Source organism: Calypte anna, chromosome 1 (assembly GCF_003957555.1).
Source record: "Calypte anna isolate BGI_N300 chromosome 1, bCalAnn1_v1.p, whole genome shotgun sequence".
Classification (NCBI taxonomy): domain Eukaryota; kingdom Metazoa; phylum Chordata; class Aves; order Apodiformes; family Trochilidae; genus Calypte; species Calypte anna.
The window spans coordinates 135,041,111-135,057,620 of NC_044244.1; the positions used below are offsets into that span (position 1 = coordinate 135,041,111).

A 16,510-nucleotide genomic window follows, 5' to 3' on the forward strand; every position below is an offset into this window, starting at 1 on the left:
GCATTTACATCGTTCCATCCTTGACTTGCAGAGGTATCAGCCCCTGAGAACCTTCAGAACAGTTGCAAAACGCAGAAGAGTTTTGGGTCACTTACAGACTCAGCTGGGAATAACAGCATCAGCTACACTCAGTGTGGACTTGGCTTCCTTCCAGTCACCTATCCACATTTATGTAGAGAGAAGAATTTTAAATGAATTAAGCAGACTTGGCTTTGGGGATTATTCTTTTTTTTCTCTTCTGCTTTTAACAAGGAAGTCTGCAGTAATCTAGAGAGCTATGCAGTTAGATTGTAAACAGGCCATGCCTATTAGCTTACCAACAGCAGCTCCAGAAACATTACAGCTTAAATTTTATCGTTTCCTTTACTACAAGTGAATTTTTCCAAACATGATTCACCTTAGGAAAAAAAAAAAAAAAAAAAAAAAAAAAGCAAGCTTGACTTTGTTCCACTGAAAGAATTCAAAGCGTGGGCTGAAGCACAACAGGGAGTGGTACCTTGGTGTTGTAAATCCCCTCTCTGCTCCCTCCTGCACCCTCCTCTTCTGTAGACATCTTCCCCATTCCCCAGCCCTGATATTCAAACCTAAGCTGAGACAGACAAAGCCTCTGCTTCAGTAAGTAAATCAATTGTGTAGGCTTTTTTTTTTTTTTTTCATTTCAGTTTAATCTGTGGGGAAAACTAAAGCTATGTGAAACAGGGAGGAGGGACAACTGAGAACAAACTGAGACCCAAAAAGGGTGGATCTGTATCTGTGACCAACAGAAAAGACAGAATGTGCTCGATCTGTGTTCAGCTGCTGTTTCCTTCTCAAACATTATCTTCTTTAATAAGATCATCCAAGGAAAACAGACAAATAATCTCCTGTTTTTTTCACAAAGAACAAAGAGAAACTGTCTTTGTGAAGGAAGACAAGAAGTTTGCTCAGTTAAAATTCCACAGTGAGAGCAACTCTGATAAGTGCCCCCAGCGATCTGCTATTGTGACAAAGCTGGATCAGGATATGCCTCCTAGCTAACTCACCACTAAAATATTTTCCATTTCTGCACAGCACAGATGAATGCTACTGATAGCATCTGCAGTCAGGTCTGGGTAGAGCTCTGCTCTCCTGCTATTGTACAGAGAAGGTAAGACCTTCCCTTCATCTACTTGGTTGTGAAAATTTCTACACCTTTCTGTGAGAAGAGGCATTATACATAAGAGCTGGGTCTCTGTTGAGGCAGAGATTGCCTGTTAGACAGTTAGAGATGACTCTTTCTGATGCTCCAAAACCTGCAGCTTCTGAGTTTTCAGGATGTTACTGCACCTCCTGGGGCTGCAGGCTCCAGGTGTGGGGCCCTTCAGACAAGAAGCCACAAGCTTTGAAGAATGACATTTCCTGTATCTGAAACTTAAGTAAATTCACTGAGCACTACATCCAGCTCCCTCACCCGGTACGGGGGGGAATGCTGCCAACCCCAACATCTCTGGAAGTGCCTGTCCCCTGTGACTCACAGGGGGTCACACACAGGGCCACCGCAGAGACCGCGCTGCAGCCCTAGGGATGAGCAGCAAAACAGGGGCAGCCTGCTGGCAGGAAGGATCCCGACAAGAAAAACAGTACCACGGGGATCAAGTGCTGTCAGCACCCACCACTGTGGGCTCAAACAAGCTGCGTTATTAGAAAGTGGCACACTGAGAAAATATTTCCTGGTAGGCAGGCAAATTTTAGTGCTTAAAGCAATTGCTTCCCTTAATAAACAGAGCGAAACAAAATTAGAGATGGTTAAAAAAAAATCAAAAAGAAAAACCAAAAACAAGCCCTATAAACCTTAAAAAAGAAAACAAAAAAAACAAAACCAAACACCAACCCACAAACAAAATTAGCTCCTAAAACAAGACAGGCAATTGTTTAAATGTGTTAAAGATGCAGAAACTGGCACAGGCCCCACAGCTTCCATTTTGAGTTTCACAATACCTCCAGTGCTCAACAGAAGCTCAACCTTTCTACCTGCAGCTCACTGCTTCTGAATTTTTTCTCTCTAGCTTAACAACTTCCCTGGTGATTTGGTTTTTAAGCCAACACAGCGTACTGAGCTGTACCTAAGAAAAAGAGGAATGGTTTCACTACGCAATAAACAATGTTTATTGAGTGTTTAGACATGCATCAGAAGAATGAAAGGCAAGAAGATGCAACTGCCTTGTTCCCTGCTTTTCAGAAAACTCAGCAATTCTTTCTGAGCGCAGTTCCCAACTTGCATGTTCCAGGATTCTGGAGTGCCTCCAACTCCAGCACTTCAAAGTGAACGGCAAGTCTAAACTGCAATAGTTTCTTGTGTGACCTCTGCATTACCTTCCAAGTGTTTTAAATTAAAGGAAATAACACATAGGACCAATACAATGTCTAAAAGTATCAGGGCACTTAAGATTATGTCCTCACTGTCAAATGTTCTTCTCTGTAAGATTTTAGCTCTGCTGAGTCACTTGCTACCTATCTAAAAATCTAAACAAACTGGCTGACCTCTTGCTTTTAGGGATCAATTACAAGACTTTTATTGATATTCAGACCCCAGAAAGTTACAGATTTTGGAAACGACACATCCAATGATGTATGCCTTGTTTATTAGAGGAACTGTTATATTTTCTTGCGTGGCAAGAAAAGCTTTTCCTAAACAAGATGGGAGAAGTTACCTGAGAAGAGCCAATATGGATTTTTCAGGACAAAAACACAAATGGTTGCTCTAAAGAGAGAACATTTAATCTCTTCAATAGTACTGGGCTGGACAAGAAGTAACAGACTAAAAAAAGCAGCATGAAAGATTCAAGTTAGACTTCAGAAAGACTTTTCACTGGTAGTCCAGAGAAAGACTGGTATGGATCCTGGTATTTCTGTTACTGGAAATCCTTGAAAACAGGTTGGGCAATCATCTGTCACAAGTGACACAGAGATAATCCAAACCCTGCCTTTTGCCAGGCAGATGCAGTAAAAGTAGATTGTTTCTAGTCACATCCTCCTTGTTGCTCAAGGTTTATGGCATTCTCAGATTCCTTCTCTGAAAGAATTAATGTGGACCAAAGTGACATTTATGATTCAAGATACTTCAAACAGTTTCCATACCACTTAGATTAGTGTTAAAAACCCTCTTTGCCTTCACATGAAGCAAAACCACCCTCATTGGCAATTCACAGCTAGGCATGAAGAAAAGAAACTGAGGGGGTTAGAACCTGAAGAAACATATCATACTTTTGAAACCTTACTAACACCAGCACTAAAGCTTTTAAATCGCATGTTCTGCTCTGGTCAATTTCCTCATTACATTGCAGTAATGCAATGGATATTCTTACATCCTGAAAGAGATGGAAATAAGTACAAAAAAACCATACCAGAGAATTTAGCGACCTTCCCACTAAAAAAAAGAAAAAAATAGTTACCATATGTTACAGCAAAATTGCATGGCATATGAATACATCTACAAGAAGTTCTCAAACACCTCATCCTCATTTTTCCTTTTCATAACAATTAACTTAATTCCCATTGATTCCTTTGTAAATCCATTGTTTCAAGCCTTATAGAATCACAGAATCATTTTGGTTGGAAAAGACCTTTAAGACAATGAACTTTAATCATTAACTTAGCACACCACCAAGCTACCACTAAACCATGTCCCTAAATACCACATTTACACATCTTCCAAATACCTACAGAGATGGTGACTCCACCACTTCCCTGGGCAGCCTGATCCAGTGCCTAACAACCATTTTGGTGAAGTAATTTTTCCTCATATCCAAAATAAACCTCTCCTATCACAGCTTGAGACCATCTCCTCCTGTCCTGTTGTGTGTTACTTGTAAGAAAGAGACGGACCCCCACCTTGCTACAATTTTCTGTCAGGTTGTTGTAGTGAGCAATAAGTTCACCCCTCAGTCTCCTCTTCTCCAGACTACACAAACTCAGTTCCCTCAGCCACTCCTTGTAAGATTTGTGCTCCAAGCCCTTCACTAGCTTCACTGCACTTCTCTGGACACACTCCAGAGCCTCAGCATCCTTTGTGTAGTGAGGGGCCCAAAACTGAACACAGTACCCAAGGCATGGTTTCTTACCCTCTCATTAAGCAGCATGGAAACTTGTATACTTATATACTTGTATACTTGACTCTGGCCATGATAAAATTTATGTCACAAACTGTGGATCTAATCCCACAGCCTCTTCAAGTCTTGACTCCTCACTGCTCATCAGGATGCCACCAAGAGTCTTGAGAACAGCAGCAGAGATTTCTGGTTTTCAGAATGTAGAATATACAGACCATGATGACATTAAGAATGCATGTTTTAAAAATACAAGACACTGAGATGAGCTTCTTGCTAAAGAAAGCCTAACAAACAAAAGAAATCTACAGGAACTTCATTAATTTGACACAGCTGGAATAGTTCTAATGATGTGTGAATTATTGCTCTCATTTTGATACATTACTATTTCTTTCCAAATCATGTATGAGAATTAGCAGACAATTATTAGGGAAAAATATCATCTGAAAAAGAGCTGTTCTTGTCTACAGTGACTTCCAAAAAAAAAAAAGCAACAAAAACTTTAAACTCCAAAAAAGTTCAAAGCCCCAAAACTTGTTAGCGTTAAAAACCAGTTTATCCACTATTCAAACTACAGTCTTGCTTAATCATGTTACATCAAAGTGGTTGCTGAAGTGTGACAAAGGGCACCAAAAACAGCGACTTATCCAGCCACTACTAATTCATGCAGTGGGAATGAGATTTTGGCATCTGACATGTTTCCATGTTTTCCTTTCTGACATCTCAAGTTACAGCTCATCAGCACAGGTTAAAGAATGTCTTGCCCACGAACTCTCCAGTAAACATATTTTTAGCCTTCTTTCTCTTGTGCCCATGCCCATATCTTTCATATTTTTTTTTTATAACTTTGGAGGAAAAAAAAAGGAAAAAAAATCTGTTTGAATAAATATGTAGATAGTTTCTGTTACTCCTGTGCTAATACATACTACTATTAAAAAATGCCAAAAGGTACATACAGGCTGATTCCCTAGGAGCCTTCTTACTATAGCATATTACTAACCTTATACTTTTATTTTGCAGCTGTGATTTTTAGTTTCTTTAGTTTTTAGTTAATTCAGTTTTCTATTCAATACCCCACATTCAAAGACTTTTGGGAAGTGACAATGATGGGTTAAAATCAGTAGATGCTGAAAATATCTCCACCCCATTTTTTGTTAGGTCTTCTCTGGGCCAAAAGGCCTCAATGCTAGCAACATCCAGTTACACATAACACATCCTTGTGTTTAAAGGAACTCTGGCTATGGAAAAAAAAAGGCCTGCAAAGATGTTTGTGGCTGCTCACTACTGTCTCACCTCAAATTAATTCCTTGATGGTATCACAAATGAAATCCTGGTGTCAGTGATTTTCCTCACCATGTGTACATACAGAATTGCACACCAAGTGCATTTTATTGTTTTAAACTCAATTACATCACTGCAATAGTGCCCCTCAGAAACAATCAAACAGCCACTGGGCTTGTATCTGTGGGAAACGATACGAGGCATTCCTTAGGTTTTAGCCAGGAAGCAACACCTTGGTCATTCCTTTTATATTTCTGGCAGAGCAAAAGGAAGGAAGAGCAGGAAAAGGTCTGATTCAGGAGGCTATAGGCACTCCACTCGCCCCAGAAAATAAGTATTTTAAATGAGCACTTTAAACTTGATGCCCCAGGCAAATTCCAGCTTAGGTTATCCCATCCTACTCACCCAAAATTTTTCTGTGCCCTTTCCCTTCCCCTTTCCCACAGAAACAATTACAACACAAAGCTGTGGGTTGTGCTACCAGCAGAGAAATAGTTATCAACTTTGCCCCTGAGAGCCCAATGCATTCCTGTAGAAAAGAACATGAAGATGTATTTTGGGGATGCACAGGGTAGAGCTGACACTACCATACTGGAACCGCTGCAACTGCCTGTGGGTTTTTAAGTTCTATAGCTGTTTGCTAAGTTGCAATCACACTAGTGGGAAATTCCATGGTTTAGATATGATCAAAAGTAGTAGTTCTACAGAATTGATGGCACTAGAAAAGCCTACACATTACCAAAATTACAAACAAAACAATGTAGCTCTTCAAGGAAGATGGAAAATAACCCTTGCTACAATCTACTCTTCTACAGAGGATGACACCTTTAAAATAAATGAATAAAAACCCAGAGTGATGTTTAAGGGAAGAATATAAAACAGAAAAAAAGTATTTTGAACACATGTCAAAATTTACTTATTTGATACACCATAAAGATCTCCTTTTTACCCAGTCAAGTCAACCTTTGAAACCATGCTCAAATAACAAAGCAAACCATGAAGCCCACCACTGAATCTCTGCTTGCAAGAGGGGAAGATAATTTAGCTTTTTACCTTTTGGTAATCTGAGTAGGATCCTGTAGGCCTGGATCCAGCTCAAAGATCTCATTATCCAGTAGCCTTCTGAGTGTCACATCTGCCAGTTGCTCCATGATCCTGAAAGCCTCAGTGATGTTGAGGAAGGTGGAGAAGTCACGCTCTTTATTGGGAGTGGTGACACGGACTGTATCGGTCATGAAGACATTGGAGGTTCTTTCCAACTTCTGGACCTCAACCCAAGGAATTATCAGTTTCACTGCCATTGGAGGAAAGAAGAAAAAAAAAAAGTAGGATTGGAAGCTCTGCTTACATTTTCCAGATTTGTGAAATAAGCAAATTCAGAATGAAATGCAAACAACTGAAGATGAGAGAGACCCACTTCTACAAAGACCAGGCAAAAACCTAAAATGCCTGCCTTCCCTCTTCATTCATTCTCCCCTGCTCCACAAGACAGTCTTTTTCAGCAACTCTCCCTCAAAATTTTATCTGTTTTCATAAGAAGTGATGGACTGGGCCACCCTATCTCTGCAGAACACCAGTTCTACACTGTGCTCCTTTACGAGCCATTTCTACTGCCTGCTTCGTTACTGCCAGAAGAAACAGCTCATTTCAAGAGTAGGAAGCAAACAGGGAAAGGCTTTGTAGTCTCCCAGGAATAAAACTGTAAGAAAGTGAAAACCCAGTTACATGCACAGTACTTCTACTTCCAAAATACAGCTAACTCCCATACAAAAGGAAGCTTTGGCACATGGACATTTTTAGAAAGTTTAGTTGTTACTATAAACAAACAGGGTGTTCAAAAAGGAAAAAAAAAAATCCACACAGGCAAATCTAGCCCTAAACATGACTGTAGTCAAACTTGTTTTCTTCTCTGTAAGAAGAAAAAGTATAGGACACTGTTCTCTATACTTAAACACTGCACAATCATATAAAAAGAAACGGTAAACAGAACTGGCTTATTATAGATAATGACTGAATGATGTTATTTGCCTCTGTCACAGGAATCTCTGGGTAGAAATTAGGCTAGAAAGGACTGTAAAACAGATTAAATTTCTACTTAACAACTGTTGGAAGCTTCCCAGGACTTTCTGTGCCAATAACATCAAGACTACACCCCCCTAACATCCCCAGCTGGTCTCTTGATGCCAATAAAGCAATAAAAAGTCAGTAATAACAAACATTGTCATATATATAGGACACTTATCCATGATCATTAATTACCTAAGGAGCTACCCTCAGCAAGTTCTCTGTAACACATGAACCACAGCTGTCAAGTTTATTTGCAGATTACATTTTTTCTTACTTAAATAAGCACAGCTGCGTCAACACACACAAACTGCTGCGAATGGCCATAAAAATCATCTGTAGGGGCACAGCCAAGGTAAGAAAGATGAAGCAGCACGACAGCAATAGCACTATTGTTCAGGCAGGTTGGGATCACACAGCCTCTGCAGTGTTGGTTGGGACTGTAAGGGGCCCAAACTTCTGATGAAAGATAGAAAGTCCTCAAAGTTGTAGAAAAGCACAAGTATAGTTTAAAAATGTGAAGAAACCCTGGCACATCTTTTCAACAAATCCAATCTTCTAAGCCTCTGAAATGCTGCAAATACTTCAAGGCTTAGATAAAAGGGGACCTGTGATGGAAAAAGTGCTCTGTGGAGTTTATGCTCGTGTAAGATGCAAGATAACCTTATGAGATCCAGTGTTGCATTCCAGGTCATTTCAACACAAAACAAAGCAAGGGGAAGGGGACATTCTTGCCAGAAGTAGAACACCTAACACTTTGCTTATAATGAGATTTCAGTCTAAGACTTTGAAGGGATTTTTTACAGAGTTAAAATATATATAAGAACTACTTTTGATTGCAACTAGTATATTGGGGCTTATCGCTTGTGCTGTATTGAAGAACACAATAAATATGATTTCTTAGCAATATTTTCTCTACCAGATTCAAACATATTTAATTTGTGATTACTAGCTGAAAAAAAAAAGACAAATAATGACTCGTTCTACATAAAAACAGCATCACCTTCTCCAACAATAACAAGCAGAATGACAGTAAATCTGGATTACCCAGAGCAATAAAAGTATTTCATAAATGTGACAAAATACTAGCTTTGAAACTCAAGCAATCTTTTTTATCAGAATAAGAGGTGGGGAGGGTAGAAAGGACTTCAACATATAATACTTCTCAACCAGCTACAGAAGTTTTGTTTAACCAAAAGAAACTTCAGGTTTTATTTCACTTTTCAATGCAAATGCATGGGAACACAAAGGCAATGCAACTAACTGCAACAGCAAATGAGCAGTCTATTTTCCATCCACAGTCAAAACGAAATGCTGCAAACATGTAGTTGCTTGGGGTTTTCTGAATTTTCATAATGAATTATTATTAAAAGAGACAAGATGTGATTTCTTCTTAAATATTACAGCATGATGCTGTACTTCCCATATCATTTAAAAATCTGTGGTATTACATAAGCAAAACTTTTGGAACAACATGAAGGATTTTTCCCTCTCCCTCCTTCCCCCATTATCTATCAATAAGTATTCTTTTTGGTTTGTGTGCTTTGGCAGACTGGATATCTCAGATTTAATGAGAGAAAGCCAGCAATGATAGCAAGAAGAAATACTTGACAAGGATATTACTTGATACTAAACAGAAAACCAGGATATTAAACAAGAGCTCAGGTATCCAGTGTAGGTATCAAGAGACTCAATTCTAGCCTTTCCAGCAAAACCCAATTTTTGTTTTTATAATCAATAACCAACTTACAAGCATTTTAATTCTAACCCTGCCACTTCTTGCAGATATGACAAAATAACTGGCCTGAAACAACAGGAATAATATCTTTGTATATTTTATGTCTCACAAGTTACCTACTACTGTCTTATTTTTTACATGAATGTATTTCATTTTAAATTCTATAGTTTTATTTGACTAGCCACGCCAATATTAAACCCAGACATTAAATGGTGAAGTTTTCCTAATTCTTATAGCTGACAATTCTTGCTATATTTACAGCAGTATAGGTTTATATTACTATGCTTGCTGAAGTTGGAGCAGGATAAACAAGACTTTACATGCCATCAGTTCATAAACAATCTTATCCAACAGAGAAATGATATGAAGTTTAAATGGCTACATTAATGTTCTAATATCTATTCTGACAGGTTTTAATAACCACACACCACTTCATCTGCAGAGAAGCACCATGATCAAAGTCATATGGCTCACTTCTTTAAAATGTACATTTGTTCTAGACACTTATTATGCACACCATCAGAATGTCTAAAAGCCCCAGGACAAACTTCTCATGACCTTCCTGCACTACTATTCTGAAACACAAAGAAATCCTTAAATTCTTGGTTTTTTCCCTTAAAAACTCCAAATATTCACCTGATTCTTCAGGGCACAGCCCTATTACGTTTTTTGGGCTATTTCCAGGCAGGTATCTGGAAACAGCATCCCTCATGCATCCCTGGCCCCACCACCCCTGGTCCTGCCACCCAGCAGCGTTCATGATGCTTCACCACCAGTGAGAGGGACCTGTCCCTTCCTCAGCCTTTGTTGGCACTAAAAGTCTCTACTTCAAAATCTGTATAAGGTCTGTTACATTTTAAGCCTGTTTCACCATGGTAAGAAAAAAAAACCCAAACAAATAAAACACAGTTGTGTCTGCATGCTCTTATAGTTTCATTTTTATTACCAGATTAATAATAAAATATTAACATAAAGGCTGAAATAAAAACTCGACTAAACAGAATCGTTCAGATGAAAAACAAAAAACTCAGAAACTATAGTTCAGAGGAAAGCCAGGCTTTTCATAACAACCCTAGCTATTCTTGTTTTTAAAAATGGTTATATTTTTATCTCTGCCTAGCATTACATTTCTTACCCATTTACACTTACATTCTTTGCCCAGGAAGAAGGAATAAAAACAGAGATGATTGATGCTCAAATAAAGCCAGCCTTGCCGAGGAACTTTTCCTTTCCAGCAGCAACAGGAGTAATAGGTGATCAGCTTCTCAGCTTCAGGAAAATTAAATCTGGATTCAAATTTCACCAGGGCTTCTCGGAACTTCTCAGGATCTTCCTCCTGCTCGGCGAGCTTGCTGCTCGTTTCCTCTGCAATCAGTGCCTGAGTCCATAACGAGATAATGTATCAGGATGAAGCTATGGCATTCACATTCAAGCAAGTCCCTACAAGCTGCCCATTCGAATTTTAGTAACACAGCCCTTTCTTACAAAGAATTCAAGTTGATTTGCAGTTTTCACAAATGAAGACATTTCTGCAGTGTTTACATCTCTTGTACCATTTCAAATGCCTCCAAAACAAGACTTTGGGGCCTTTTGGTTATTATATTTTCAATGAGTCTGGCAGAACCATATATTAACAGTTTCACTATGCCTTATGATTTCTGTTACTTAGCGTGCACACAGCAAACGCAGAGTAACAAATTGTGTATATTGACCAGCTCCCTTTTCCTGTAAAGAGGCAATGCAGTGAGATATGTCAATAACTTGTAAAATGTTTTGAACCATCTCAAAAAGTGGTTTCAAGAACATCTATGCAAATACAATCAAGTGTTGAAAATTTCAGTAACAATATTACAAAAACCAAGTTAAGTATGCATAGCACCATTCAGACAAATCTGTATGTTACAGCACCTTGTATAATTCAAAATTACCAAGTGGTCCTAACATGCCAAAAATCTACAGGATTTTTGTAGGATCCAAGACCTGGGCTTAACATTAACTAATGAAGCCTGAAGACTTTTAAGCATGTGGTGTGCTCGGTAACAGGCTGCCACAGTGTATTCAAGAGAGATTAATTGCATTCCAGACTTTCAGTGCCCTAAGACAAAGTGGGTTAAGAAAGAAGGAAAAAAATTAAAATTTGCAGTTTGCTTCCCTGTTTTCTTCTTCCCCAACTTCACAGCCCACTGTGATAACAGCAGCAGGGTTAAAACTCACCAAAAACATTAGGTTCCCACAAATTCCCCAAAAAGGGGTGTGGGGGGAAAAGCACCAAAAGTCAGCAAGGAGAAGCTTGCAGCTCAACCTGAGGCAGAGTAGCCACCAGCAAACCCACAGCCCTGCCAGCCATCGCCAAGCTCCCCTTGGAACATGGATTTTACTAGAACAGAGTACAGGGCACCAAGCTTTCCAAGCTCAGTCACACCTGACATTACTATTATTATTTGGTCACCAGTCTCCAAATTCCCCTACTTTCACAGTTCTTTAGCCATCCAAAGGGATGCTATTATCTGCAACCCTGCAGGCAGCCAGCAGCACCACTGCAGTGCCCGGCCAACACTCTCACCCTGCAAAACCATGGGTAGTTTCTGTGCCATGATCTTTACAACGCAGGTGACATTGCACAAGGTGAGCTGCCAGCAGGTCCAGGAACTGTGGCTGTATCACCCATGGACACGTCTGAGCTCCATCGAGAGGAAGTGGGCAGGATGATGGTATAAAGCTAGGAAAAACATGGGAAATAGGTGGAGAAATGAAGAAAGGAGGAAAAGCTAAGATGTAAGAAGGAAAACCCTGCTCACAGCGAGAGCTTTACCTGGAGCTCTGTTCAGTTCTGGAATCCTCAGCATAAGAAAGACATAGAGCTTCTTAAGCCTGTCCAGAGGAGGACCACAAAAATGATCATAGGGCTGGAGCACCTCCCCCATGAAGCCAGGCTGAGGAAATTGGGGCTGTTCAGCTTGGAGAGGAGGAGGCTCCAAGATAACCTCATAGCAACCTTCCAATATCTGAAGGGGACCTACAAGAAAGCTGGAGTAGGGCTTTTTGCATGGGTGTGTAGCAAGAGGGCCAGAGAAAATGGCTTAAAACTCAAAAGAGGGAGTATTTAGGAGGAAATTCTTTATTATGAGGGTGGTAAGACACTGGCACAGGTTGCTAAGAGAAGTTCTGAATGTCCCCTCCCTGGCAGTGTTCAAGGCCAGGTTGGATGGGGCCTTGAGCAACCTGGTCTAGTGGAAGGTGTGTCACTGCCCAAGTCAGAAAGGTTGGATCTAGATGATCCTAAAGGTCCCTTCCAACCCTCACCATTCTATCATTCTGAAAGTATCTAACATTTTGGAGAGGCAGAGGAACTGAAAGCAGATGCTGAAGAAAGCTCAGCTGCACAATCACAGGGAAGAGAGGAACAGTGAAGCTAGAAAGGGACAGGTGGGATACAGATACTTTGGTTCTGAGATGTTTCCAAGGAAATTTGAGTAGAGATGCACAGATGCTGGCCACATCAGCTGAAAGTGCCACACGAAAAAACCCCAGTAAGTAATGTTTAGATGGACAAAACCAAAGAGGAATGTCAACAACTTCATGTCACTATTTATAATAAACCATGTGTTATCAGGCAGGGAAGGGTGAAAGTAAGACAATTTCCTTACCTTTACTTTCCCTTTGACAAAATTAACAATATCTTCTTTATTGTCAAACACAGACAAAGTATGAAGTAAGTTTTGTTCCAGCCATTCCCAATGCTGGTTTATCTCCTCTGCAGTGGCACCTATCAAAGCAAAAAGTAATGTATGAAACTCATCCTGCAAAATAAAACTCAAAGGAAGGAAATGACAACACACTATTTCATAAATTCATTTGAGAAACTGAACTATTAACCTCAAAATTATTGGTAGCAAACAGGTCAAAAAGGTCTAGTTTGCAGCAGTATAGTTAGAAAAAAAAAACAAAACAGAAACCTCATTGTTTCAGAGAATTAGTTTTAGTGCTTTTAGTTTTATCTTCTCAAAAGCTCTCAGCCAGCAAATGCTGCACTAAAAGTCAAAGCAGTACAACCAGCAAAACTTCATCCTGTGCTGCTAGACTGTACCTTATTTTGACATGACAATCTTTAAGCAGCCACTGGAAATCTTTGATTTATGTCCTGTTCTTTGATTTATGTCTCTGATCTTCCTTTCTCCCTCCCTCATATGCTCATGCATACACACACACACACATCCCAACACATGTGCACCCTTTCAGAGGATGGGTGTAATCTCCATCCTATTTGAAAAGCACTCTGTAACAATTAAAGTACCTAAAAATAAAAGACTTTGTGGTTCTGCAACACCTAAAGGGTCTATAAGAGCACACTTCTGTTGTTTGGGGAAGCAATATGGTAAACAGAAAATCTTTCATAAACACAGATTTACAAACCTTTAGGGTCTCCTCCTCGAAGGATTTAAGGGATTTGCTGTTGTTGTTTTAAATGTAATGTGTTCACACTAACTAAATAGTATTTCAGTCACCACCTACTTGTTTTGGCTGTTCCTGCTCAAAACTGAGCTGCCTCTGCATCACACAATGACAGAAAAGTCAGAGCAAGACAGGCAACACACAAGACAATCAGGGGGAAATTTAGCCCCTCCAGATCTTACTGGTCAGTGACTACATGTTGTAGGTAAAAATACAAAATCAGCAAAAGTTACTTTTCTTAGTGTCTTGCTAATGGAAGAAAGCAGAGAAATAGCTGGATGTAAGAGACACACAAATCACAGATGACTATGATAATAAAATTAACCTCAAACAGAAGACCCATTATCTGAAGATTTGATTTGTGCATGCATCAGAAATGCATCATCTTGCCTCACAACAAAAAAAAATATGATAAATTTAGTTACGAATTTTCCACTTCGCTCTGTTTCAGGGAAACTTTCCAAGCTTTAAATTCCTTGATAGGAAGGTCTTGCATTAATCAAGGTTGAATTAAAATAAATAAATAAATAAATAAATAAATAACATGAAAGAAGAGACACTTTAATGCCCTTTAGGTAAAGGAAAAAAATTACATCGATGGTTAAAAACACCACAAATGCAGTCATTTTACACTGAAATGGCTGCACCAGCAAATACTGCCTTGAGTTTTTATTTTTGAGCAACCTAAAAGACACCAATTTCATGAGAGAGCTGGTGGGCTGCTTCTTGTGAAATAAGCTGTGAGCAAGATGCCTTTGACAGCAGCATCCTCACCTCCCAGACTGCTCTGCTCTGGCAGTGGCCATCTCCCACTGGGACTGCTGCAATCCCTCCTGCCTTTCTTCAGGTATCTCCAGATACCTGGAGAATCTCAGGGATTCTGCTCCAGCACTGAAAGATCTCTTCACCCCTTTCATTTGGTCAGGCCAACTCCTCAGGTTTTCAATTCCCTTCTTTATCTCCAGTTTCCACTTCAGAGCATAAAGTTGTTCTGTGATGTGACCCAAGCACTGCCCATTCCTTCCTTACTCCTCTTCCTGTGTGGATGCTATGCACAGCATTTTATTCCACCTTTTAACCACCTTCTTTATGTGCCTGTACCAAATGTATACGTAGTGTAACCACAGCCTCACTCCTCACAATCTCTTCTTTAAACCCACTTCTCACCAAACCCTTTTGCTCTCCCTTCTCCCAAAAGCTACTTCACTTAATTGAGACTTCAGTTTCTGTTTTTCCCACAAGCCTTCTTTCAGGGATGTCTTAAGTGGCTCTGCACCAGTCCTAAGGCTAGGTTGTTTTTTTTTCTCCCCATACTGGTGTAACATAATTAATCACCTAGATTAAAACACCTCTGCCAGAATAGCCACACTGCGCAGGGCTCAGGCTTCCTATCAGCCCTTGGAGACATGCAAAAGTCTGTAACACAGATATGACCCTCACACATATATTATAATTTAAGCCTACAGCTCCTGGAATTGCCAACGTACAATTTTAAAAATGTCATTTTAATTAACTGACTAATGATTATCCCTAATGAAGCTCCACCAGGAGATGGGAAGGAGCTCCTGTGTGCTGCTTCTTTTCCTTGCTATACAGCCAGAACCTTAATTTGACTTGCTGCTCCTTCCAAACCCAGTAACAAAACTCTTAATGCCATGTTTGTAGGAAGCAGAGCTGGGCAAGCAGCAACAGACACTTCTGTGCAGGGAAAATTCTCCAGCTTTTTAGGGAAAGGGTTGGGTGATGCTGTTCCTCTGACTCCTATTGCCAGCTCTCCCCTGGACACACACATCAGGGTTTCACAGCAGAGATATTATTCAGAAACAACTTCTGCTACCATGGCTCTTAATTTCCATGCAGCTCTGGAAACTGCCTGTCCTACACACACAGCATACAAAACAGAGACCTCTGCTTTCCACTCTGTAAGTATAAATTTCATTTTCTCAGGGCTCAGCATCCATTCAGAGGAGCCAACAAGAATTCTGAAAAACATTAATCCAGTAAGTTTATCACAGAAAAATCCTTAACCATTCCAACCACTCCAGTGTTTTATTTGCAGTTTCTTTAAAAGATTAATAAAACACAAAAAACAAACAAAGCAAAACCCAAAAAATTGTAGGAATTGGCATGACTAGGGCAAGGATCAGCCCCAGAAAGAGTTATTACTCACACTCAAATGTTGCCCACAATAGCAAAACTGGGCTTGCTTTTCCAGTGAAAGCTACCTGGCTTTATGAGAAGACTGTAACAGCATGAAGCTCTTATATTTCTCCATGAGATGGCATTATTTAAGTATAAAAAGGACAGAGATACGGATATAAAGCACAGAGCAATTGGAAACCAAGGAAAACCTAGCAACAACAAAAACAGCACAGACTTTATGCAAGCTTCTTAAGACACATCTGGCACAGGGAAAAATTCCCAGTTCTAATGAGGAACAAGCAGAGAGGTCTCTTCTGAGCCAAGGAAGAAATGCTGAATGAGGCTGTGCAAAGGAAGGGGATGAACATTCAGATTGCACCTTCCCTTCACAAGGCAACTGTGCCAAACACCATCAACAACATGTCAACACATCTAGTGGCTATTTCATGGCTTGATCCATACAAGAAAGGAGAGTATAGAACAGAACAGAACAGTCCAGTGGGAAGGGACCTACAATGATGATCTAGTCCAACAGAGCTTGACCACTTCAGGGCTGGTCAAGTTGAAGTGTGTTATTAAGGGTGTCATCCAAAAACCTCTTACACAGACAGGCTTGGGACACTGATCGCCCCCCCAGGAAGCCTGCTCCAGTGTCTGATATCCTTCTCAAGTCAGAAACTTCTGAACCTCTCCTGCCATAGCTTTGAACCATTCCCAAATGAAAACCTGCTGTAAATGTCAATGCCAGGATTTTATAGACTGGAGGAAA

At 39.9% G+C, this 16,510-nt stretch overlaps 1 protein-coding gene across 2 annotated transcripts in view; it reads right to left on the reverse strand.

Moving 5' to 3' along the window:
* TBC1D8 (TBC1 domain family member 8) overlaps window positions 1-16,510 on the reverse strand; it is a 49,364-nt gene that overhangs the window by 18,666 nt on the left and 14,188 nt on the right. For both annotated transcript variants that reach the window (XM_030469553.1, XM_030469552.1), the window contains exons 3-5: window positions 12,795-12,913; window positions 10,297-10,525; window positions 6,399-6,639 (exon numbers count right to left, since the gene is read on the reverse strand). In XM_030469553.1, coding sequence (XP_030325413.1) covers window positions 6,399-6,639; window positions 10,297-10,525; window positions 12,795-12,913 — 589 coding nt within the window. The remainder of the gene's footprint in view (window positions 1-6,398; window positions 6,640-10,296; window positions 10,526-12,794; window positions 12,914-16,510) is intronic.